This window comes from Zosterops lateralis (genome assembly GCF_965231275.1).
Source record: "Zosterops lateralis genome assembly, chromosome: 3".
In the NCBI taxonomy this organism is placed as follows: domain Eukaryota; kingdom Metazoa; phylum Chordata; class Aves; order Passeriformes; family Zosteropidae; genus Zosterops; species Zosterops lateralis.
In genome coordinates, this window is record NC_139764.1 from 89,043,574 (window position 1) to 89,053,679 (window position 10,106).

At 37.7% G+C, this 10,106-nt stretch overlaps 1 protein-coding gene across 10 annotated transcripts in view; it reads left to right on the top strand.

Annotated features, from left to right (window-relative positions):
- The window catches only part of DST (dystonin), a gene marked incomplete at its 5' end in the record, with an annotated part of 251,197 nt that extends 241,526 nt beyond the window's left edge, over positions 1-9,671 (top strand). For 4 of the 10 annotated variants that reach the window (XM_083857745.1, XM_083857741.1, XM_083857740.1 and 1 more), the window contains 6 exons: positions 1,229-1,346; positions 2,738-2,806; positions 3,577-3,776; positions 4,224-4,334; positions 7,159-7,282; positions 8,438-9,671. In XM_083857745.1, coding sequence (XP_083713871.1) covers positions 1,229-1,346; positions 2,738-2,806; positions 3,577-3,776; positions 4,224-4,334; positions 7,159-7,282; positions 8,438-8,703 — 888 coding nt within the window. In that variant the 3' untranslated portion in view covers positions 8,704-9,671. The remainder of the gene's footprint in view (positions 1-1,228; positions 1,347-2,737; positions 2,807-3,576; positions 3,777-4,223; positions 4,335-7,158; positions 7,283-8,437) is intronic. The other 6 variants (XM_083857746.1, XM_083857747.1, XM_083857742.1 and 3 more) reach the window with 2 other exon arrangements.
- Positions 9,672-10,106: the final 435 nt, after the last annotated feature.

The following is a 10,106-nucleotide window of genomic DNA, read 5'->3' on the forward strand; positions in this document are numbered from 1 at the left end:
ATTATTCAATAATATAATTTATTATTGAATTAAGAAGCAAGCTTTGCTTTTGTTTGGTTCCTAAAAGTAATATTCCTTTAAACTTATTCTCTCTTCTTGGCTTGAGTAGTACCAAACAACTGAAGTCATCTAACAAATAGGGAGCATGTTTGTTGTATGGTTTGTTCAGTCCCCTCACTGGAGCAAGTAGGTACAGTTGAATTACGGCCAGCCTTCTCCAAGGCTCAGAGATTGACCCAAAGAGGGGCATTCAACTCCCACGGGTTTTAGTGAGTGCTCTGCATGTTTGTGGGAGGGTGCACTGCACTTGGCCTGGTGATCTGGTATCAAATTTTTTTGGTAGTGTTGGCTTAAAAGTACTCAATTCTTCTGGTTAGTTTTCTTGAGATCGTGAGGTCAACATTTTGGTCATGCTTTCTTTGATCTGAATTTGAGTGAAGGTACTGCGTACAGGTTTTGTTACACAGGTTTCAAGAGCAAAATATGCATTAGGCCTGGCCATCAGCCCAAAGGAAGAATGGACTCGTACAGGAACTTAGTATGAAGCACATTGTTGTGCAGCTCTGAATCATGAAGAACCTTGATGTGTAGACAGAGGAATGACAAACATAATGATAGTTATTAATCATTCATTGCTTCTTTAATATTCCCTTCCCCACATGCACCTTGGTATGGGTAAGCGGTGTCAGCACCACAGTGATATACCTGAAAATATTCCCGTAGATGAATCAGTTGATAGAACTGTGCAACACTCATAACACATTGAATTTCCAGATTATATGCTGATTGTTTGAATGCTGCCTTCCTTTCAACTGACAACATTAAAAGTCAAGACTGTTGGAGAACAGTGTTTGCTTAAGATTTTACCAGTGAAATAATGGAAATAGGTCTTTATTAATTTGCACCAAAGCAGACTGTGACCAATTAAATATTGTGCTACTGATTTCGCTTCTTTTATGACCTCAGACATTTGAGAATCAAGAATAAAGTTAAATCTGAGTTTCTTTCTTACCATCCTGCCATCTTCTTTTGATTAATACAGTGCCATCTGATTTGAAATCTTAACAGCTTTAATAATCTGCATAAACAAATTGATTTCTTTTTAGCATTTACTAATAATTACATATCAAAACAAACTTTTTTAAAATGTCTGATCTTTTAATCTGTCAGTGTTGAACTGCATCTGAATGCTTGAGAACCTCAGACTGTCATTTGATTTTTATTGCAGTTTGGTGACTCTCAACAACTGCGCCTTGTTCGTATCCTAAGAAGTACGGTCATGGTCCGTGTTGGAGGTGGCTGGATGGCACTTGATGAGTTCTTAGTGAAAAATGATCCTTGCCGTGGTATGTAATAGAACTGTGAAAGACTTGCAGAATTTTATTTGGATGCAGTCACCATTCATTGTCTCAAGATGGAGGTGGACTTGTATAAAATGCCAGTTGTTGTAAACATCATCTCACTAAATGTCACATTTTTTGTGAACTTTAAATCATATGGTTGAGATCCTCTTCAGTTGCACTGATGTATGTCTGGAAAACTGTGGTGTCTTTTGCACAGTTCCTTCAGTTTTATAGTGGAGTAAGTACTGAACTTAGCCCAGATAGACTTTATGGCATGTAAGTGGCTTGTATGACATGGCAGAAATAGCACACAGAAATGTCAGTAAAACCTTCTCAACAACACAATAAGTTAAAATAAGGCAATTGAATTGATGAGTAACACCACCACCACAAAATCCTCTGGCCAGTGACTGTTCCCAGTCTTTCAGTCACTACCTTTGTAACCTTGTCTTTTCCTTGGCATCTTCCCCAGAAGCACTTTGTAGTGCCCTGAGCCTTACACCAAGCAAGTGGAAAATGTTCTGGTCTGGAGGACATTGTGCTCCAGGGGAGCAGGGAGGGCTCTATCACTGAGCCCTCCAGGGCATTGCATCAGATGAGCTGTTTTCTTAGTACACTACAGACAAAACTGAGCACTGAAATAACCAATTCCAATAAATTAATTGGGTTTTTATTAAGTATTGGATCTTTCAATGTCGACCTAGGAATGAATTGTAATAGTCCACCTGTCAATAGTACACCTGTCGGCGTACAACAGAACTAACCAAGTTAACCCTTCAATGAAGCCAGATCTTCTGAGGCACATTTTATTTTCTACTACTCTGCTCTTTTGAGGAATAGAAGTAGAAAGGAATAAAAGAAGGACCTTTTTCTTGGGTATATGTAAGCAGATGTCAACACAGTGGGTCTAAAGAATATCTGTGAGAATACTGTGTAAAATCAACCTAATCCTTTTCTGGTTGAAGTCAGTGATGCAGTTTCAAACTTTGCCTAAACCACTTCACCTAGCAAATTTGCATTTCCACCAAGTGCTCCTCGTGTATTCAGGTGAATCACATTGCAAAGAACTGTTGTCATAAACAGCTTTAAAAGTATTGCACCTAGTCGTATAAAATCACTTTAGCTTGTACTACTTCTTTATGTCAGCAGATAAATACTGCTGCTACACAAGTATACTTGGGACTGTAGCTGAGTCTGTCTAAATGCCATTTCCTTTTTGCCTAGGGAGACCTTCCTGAGAACTCACTTCAGAGCATTTAGGGACAGCTTTTGCTCAAGTCCTGTCTTTTGGCCTGGTGCTCCAAGTCTCTTGCATATGCAGCTGCTGTACTTGATTTCTTCTCCTGCTAACGATTTTCTTTAATGTGACCCATGTCCTGTGTCATTTTTTCTAGTTCATCATCACGGGAGTAAAATGTTACGTTCGGAATCAAACTCTTCAATTACCACTCAGCCTACTATAGGTTGGCAAACCCCTCTCTTTGTCTCCTTCTCCCCTTCTTCTCTCTCTTCATTTCCTTCCCGCTTTTTTAATATACATATATATATATACTTTTAACTATATGCTTCACTCATCATATTTAGCTTAACATGTTCCTTCCTACATGGGCTGGTGCTTTGCAAGCTAATTTTTTGACACGCTTGAAGAGTGTTTCAAAAACGATTGTCATTCACACTGACACAGTTAAATGCTAACATGTCTTGCATTTATTCATGCAGAACATTCTCTCATATGTCTGTTTGTATGTGTGTGTGAGTGCTCAGCCACCAATTACTTCATCATAGTTTGGGTTTCATGTTCATCATTGCATGTTGCCAAATTACATAACTTCATAGTTTTGAATAAATATATTTGCTGCTTTCCTGTAATTTGTATTTAGCTATTTCTTCTAGAACATCCAAGCAAGTATTATTTATTATGAATAGCTGTAGAATTAGCAAAACTGCCCATCAGGTTGTGTCTATGTATTAATAGTTGATTGATTAACAATGATTTAGCACGTTGAGCATTCCATTATCACGCTGACTTCCTTTGACAGTGGTTCATTCCTGCTGGCATAAAGTATTAGAATAAGTGAGTCCTGCACATAACTCTTCTGTGTCCAAAATAAATGCATTACATAGTAATGCATTTTATTTATTCTAAAAATGTGTTGGAATTGGCATGGCAAAAATGGCAGTAAGCAGCCTTGTGAGAGCTCTCATGTGATTCAATTTTCACCTCTCTTTGTAGCTAAAGGGAGGACGAACGTGGAGCTGCGTGAAAAATTCATTTTAGCAGATGGTGCCAGTCAGAGCATGGCAGCTTTCCGACCAAGGGGCCGCAGATCACGACCCTCTTCAAGAGGTGCTTCTCCCAACAGATCTACTTCTCTGTCAAGTCAAGCTGGTCAGGCAGGTGCCCCACAAGCTGTTACTACAAGTACACCGAAGGTAAGGAGAAACATACAAAACTGCACTGGTTAACAAATGGGATATAGATTGAATTTTTGGGTTCTACCTCTCTCCAGTAATATTGGTGCTTTCTCTAGCTTTTGGAGAAAAAGTATTTCCATTTTATTTCATAGTCTGGGGTGGATCTGAGAAGTGTTTTCAATGTGTTTTCTCTACTGTTTGTTTGCAACATAGCAGTAGAAGAATTTTCTCATTTAAGCTGCCACATGAACTAACCAGCAGTTTGGGAACTGCTCTGAAAGATCAACAAACCTCTCCATTTCACTTGAAAAATAAACTCTGTCATCTCTTCATTTTAGAACATTTGTCATTAACTCTTTCTGCTTAGATTTTATTTCTGTTGAGATTTTGAAAGCCCAGGTATCCTCCATGACGTTGTTTTCCTCTATTGTCCTTCATATTTTGATTTACCATTGTTCCATACAGACACCACATCATTTAACACGCAACTATGGTAAACCATGGTTGACAAACAGCAAAACATCAACTCCTTCTAAGCCACCAGAATCCTCAGACTATCAAGGGTCATCTGCAGAGGTACAGTAAGGACAGAAATTCTAGTCTAATGACTTCCTTCACTAAAACTGTCACTTCACTAACAGCCACTAGAGTTTCAGTGCTTCTGAGCTGCATCCTGTGTATATTAGTGCATTGTCTTTATTTTAGACCTTTGTCAAATTATTTCTTACTTTTTTTTTCTCCCCAAGTTTGGTTGGTTTTTTTATGTTCTATTTTTCATGTTTTTTTTGAATTTTAGGAAAATATACCCTCAATGAGGTAATGTTTAAAGCTCAAATATTTAATTAATCATAAAAGTGTGGAATGAAATGGTTGAGCAAATGTGGAAAAATACATTTTTTTAAAAAAATAAAACATTCAATATACTTTGCAGGTTTCTTTCCTAAAATTGTTTAGTTTGAATTCATGAAGTACTACAATGTTTCTGAACTGCAGGCATGGGATTAATAAATCATGATGTCTGGTGCAAAACCATTAAATAAATACCCAATCACTGTGAAGAGGATGGCACAAAAGTCTGGCTGTGATACATAAATCTTTACAACAACTAAATGTTTTGTTTAGGAGGTAGTGACCAATCATTGCTCTAATAGGATAGCTATTTGATGACTTAACAGGAAATTAGCATGGCTTACATGGAAATTGCTAGTATAGCAATTAGGATTGTGCCGACAGTTAGACTGTATGACCAAAATTTGAAGGGGCTTGGAGCCAAAGTGTATGCTCTTAATGTCATTACAGTCAGTGAAAAGATTGCAGCTGGATCAGGCTGCACACTGATGTGTCATTTGTGGAAGTTACTCTTGGCCTGGTTGGATGGAGGGCTTGGAAAGAAGAAGCTTGTGCTACCACCCCCTCTGTTGTATCTGCTTTTCACAAATCTGCACTTTGATGCCTACTGCTGTTCATGTGACACCTTCTGGTGTGAAGTTTCCATAACCTCAGCATGGCTTTGCTCAAAGATGCACAACAAACTTCTTCCTCCCTCCTTCTGTGCATGTTGTTGTGCACACTGCAGGTGTGTCTGTGGGTACAGCACTGCAGGCACACAGGGCTGTGGCTTAGAGTGATTCACAGCACAGAGTTTAGTCAGTTGTCAGTTTCTAATATATTCCTGTATTTTCTTTCATCTCTTAGCTGGTAACTGCAGTGAAAGATTAATTGATGGTACATTAAAGGGTTTATAGACATGGAAAGGTGTTGTTTTCATTGAATTACAATGACAGGAAAGCAGTTGGCCTGATTTCATATGGGGGCACTGTATTTCTTATCTGCTCTTCCAACTGCCAGTAGTTTCAATGAGTTTCTTTTATGTAAACCAGTCTGGTTTAAGATTATAAAGGGAATGGTTAGGGTGGGGTAGGTTCAGTGAATTTCTGAGGCATTCTGCAGCATTTACCACCCAAGATAGCAGTTATTCATTTTATATGTAAACTGCATTTGGGCTTAGGGCGAAACTGAGGAACAGGTTAGTTTTATTTTTTGCACTGGTGATTCTATCCCAATGCCTTGCCTAGAGTGCAGCAGCTTCAGTGAGTTAACAGTGTTCCCTTTCTCCTTACCCTCCCAAGTAGTGTCTGTGTGGCAGAGGTTGCCAGGGTGTGACTAGCTGTATATCACAGGCACAAAGCTGTACTTGGCTTTAATGAGAGTTTTGATATTGTGATCTGCCCTGTCAGAGCCAGCAGATTGCTTTGGAGCATCTCAGCACTCTTTTGTTCAGAAGTGCCAGAAGTGGTCTGAACTGGCAGCTGCCAGGCAAGCTCCTGCCAGGCCTCTGCTCTGTTCTTACCTCAAGGCAGCTTCCAACACACTTCTCTGGGTCTTGGTTTTCTGTACATAATTCTACCTACAATTGTATGGGAATCAAAGGCACAGAATGCAGGATCCTGGGATCCAGGCCGCTCCACAAACTACATTCATCACTGCTCTGTTTGTTCTTATTTTTGGATATTTATGAAGTATTTTTGTGTTAATTAAATTACTGTGTATACTGTAGCTTTGCTCTTATTTGCATATACCTCTTATTTAGTGAGTGATATTAATTTTGAGATCTGATGATTTAATTTTTGTGGCCATTAAATAAATTTTCTTATTTGGGGCAGATTGTAAATCAAGGCTAATTTCAGAAATAAGAAAGCAGGCAGTGTAAGACTGCGTAGTAATGACACTGTAAGGCAGCATATTGACAACTGGAACTTTTAAAATTAGTCCTATGCCATTTTTTTCTATTTTTTCTTGTTTTGGTGGGGTTTTTTTGTTTGTTGGTTTGGTTTTGTTGTTGTTGTTGTTGTTTGTTTGTTTGTTTGTTTTTGTTTGGTTTTTATTTTTGTTGTTTGTTTTTTTTTGTTTGTTTGTTTGGTTGGTTTTGGTTTTGTTCTTACCTCCTAGCAAAAAGTTTCTGAAATTTGGTAGCTTTGTTTCAATTTTAAAAATATTTTCATCACCTATAACTACAACCAGAATGGTGGAAAGTCAAGTTATGCAGACGTAAGATCTCAGTATGTACCATCAACTAATCTTACCTGCTTGACTAATTATAAGAAGGTAGCTTTTTTTCTTTCTTCATATGCATTGAAATACACACAAAGATGTTAACATGTTAAGCAGACTATTAAAATTTTTGTTGTTGTTGTTTTACATTTACATACTTCAAATGCAAATTGCTAAAGGAACATTCTATACTTCACATTTTGAATGATGCCCATAGTGGCTCAAACCAGTGTTTCAGATGCACAGTGAATGTTGTTATGATGATCATATTCTAAGTTATGTAGCCTCTAATACCAGTCCTTATCTTCAGTTAAAAAAGCTTTTTTTTGTGGTGTTTTGGTTTGCATAGGGAACACCAATTCAAGGAAGTAAACTCAGACTGCCAGGGTATCTGTCAGGGAAGGGTTTCCACTCAGGAGAAGACAGTGGCATCCTGTCAACAGCAGCTACCAGAGTCAGAGCTCAGTTTGCAGGTGAGTCTCTTGACTTCAGGGATTGATCTGCCCCTTGCTATGTTTTCCACCTGTATATTTAAGGTCACATTAGGGTTCAAAGGAGATGTCAGAAGAGTGGAAAGAAGTAAAAAGTAAAAAGCCCATTTCTGAAGGTGCACGTAATCAGGCCCTCCATCCACATGTTCAGCTCTGGATGTGCAAATTCATAACTGCAATCTTCTTGACAATGGTACCTCCAATGTATCTGCCCAAGAAACTGGGGAAGAAACATTTACTCAAAGGATACAGTTCTTTACAGTATTCAAGTTATTCTCAATTAATGATGGAGCAAAGGGATCACTTAGTCATGACCTGTCCATTTATTTTGGAAGAACTGCAGGGAGCAGCTGTAGATTACCTTATTAATGGAATATTCCACAGAGATTTTTAAAGCATTACATAAAAATAGAAAGCAGTGAAGCTCTGCTTTTCAACACAGTGTTCTTCATACATACACGGAACCACATTTGTGGAGATCAAAAATACTTAAAAAGTAATTGGAAAATTATGAAAAACCACATTAATTGTTTTTTGTTTAGGATTCCTCGTGGTTTTTTCTTCATGGCACATTGTCTGGGCAGGATTTACTTAGCAGGCTTGCTGGGAGCTCATCTTCTCAGCTCTTTGTTGGGCAGGATGTATATTTTGCCCTTGTTTAGTTGCAGCTTTCATCTGTATGGATTTTAATTTTTTTTTTAAAGAGGGGTGCACATTTAAATATTGGTATGTTCATTTGCATCTCTAGGATTCCTATACTTAGAAATCACAAATGCATGAAGAGACCAGATACTGACTTTTTTTTCCCCCCAATTAATATCTGAGAAAATAGCAGGGGAAAGAGAGGCTCTGGCTGTTGAGTGAAGGTACAATGCATGTCTAGGAAGTCAAGAAAAGCTGCCAGGATAATGCACTTTTAATGAGATATGCTAGTAATGAATTAACTATGTGTCAGCATTTTATCTTGCATTTTCTTTTATTTAGTGTGAGACACAGCATCATTTAGCTTGCCTGGCAGAGGTCTAAAGTTTAGTTTGTGCAACGAGGAGTTTTTGGGGCTGCCAAAGACCCAGGAGAGACCTGCACAGGTTTTCCATCCTTACCCTTGATCCTGATGGTTATCTTCTCTCTTTTTAGAGACCAGAAGAACTCCAAGCAGGCCTGGTAGCCGAGCAGGAAGCAAGGCTGGCAGCAGGTCAAGCAGCCGCCGAGGCAGTGATGCATCTGACTTTGACATTTCGGAAATCCAGTCTGTGTGCTCAGATATGTCAGAGACTGTTCCTGCCACAAGCAGGCCGACACCCCGAGCAGGTTCTCGGCCAGGAGCTGCCAAGCCTTCTAAAATTCCAACTCCTCAGAGAAGGCCACTAGCCACCAAATCAGACAAGTCCTTGAAGAGATAATATGATTGGATCCATAAAGGTCTTTTGCTTTTGCATTAAATATTTAAGTTCATAAGATGTAAAATATTATGTAGAAATTACTGTGAAATATCGCAAGAGGTGGATTTTTAATTCTGCAGATGGCCTTATTTGTGTATTTGTCTTCTTACTTTATGTGTATAATTTTTGTCAGATTCTTTTTTGTTTTGCCATATCCTGTGAGAAGGGGAAGAGTTCTAATGTAAACTAACAGTTGTACACAGTAACATGTAGAAAGTACACTAAAAATAATTGCCGAATGTACAGTGTACTGAATGTACAGTAAGTCTCTGCAACCTCAATAAAAAAAGGCCTATCACTATGTCATTAGTTAACAGTAAAGGATACCTCATGATTTTTCTTTAAAAAAGAAAAAGAGAATACTGAAAGCCAAAAGACACAATTACACATTTTGAGCTAACTAAACAAACACTAAATGATGTATGTCAAAACTACTAAGGAATACAAACACACATTCACAATACCCTTATTTATACAGCATCTCTCAGAGAACTCACAGAGTTAATTAAGCACTTGCCAATAATATGATACTCCAATACCTTGCAGCATATCTGTGCCATTGCTTTCAATGAGGCCGGACACATAATGGATATCTGAACTGTAAGAATATCAATATAAAGTGCATTCATGTAAATGTGAGGTTTTCTTTTGCTTGAGTGGATGGTAGCACTGTATCATTGAACTCATTTTGTATCAAAGCAATTTTGCTTGCAGAAAGCTCAGAAATAAACATGTCCCTTAACTTTATTTCTATTGTATTTCTTATTTCACAGGAAGGTAATTTTCTGTGTTATGTTTTAGAGCATATGGCATTTCAGATGACCAGTAATTACCATAGGAACACAGGCTTTTAATGTTATTTCCCATTATCAGGTATCTGATTTTGGTTAGCTACTGTATTTGTTTAATAAAACACTAAATTGCACATATCAGAGCATATGAAATTATATGTAATTATTGTGTGTTGACAATTATTTTCTCCATATTAAACTGTGTCATTTATATACTGTGTATGAAAGGCATAGAGAGTAATTCACTTGCTCATTCTAGCCATTCATGGATTTATTGAGAGGATAGCTAATAGTTCAGTTTCACTGGAAAAAAAGTGCAGCTTCAAATGGGAGTGCTGTGGCATGGCTGGATAGATGCTGTGGTAAGTAGTGACAGAATGCCTAGAACTTTTAAATGCCCTTTGATAATACCAGAAAAAAACACTTGGGTGGGATTTGGCCGGATAAACAAAATATATATATATAAAATAAAAGTATAATAATACTCAAATATATAATAATAAAAGTAAAATAATACTCAAAAGATAATTGAATCAATCAAAATCCACTTGTATCAGGATTGCCTTCAACACA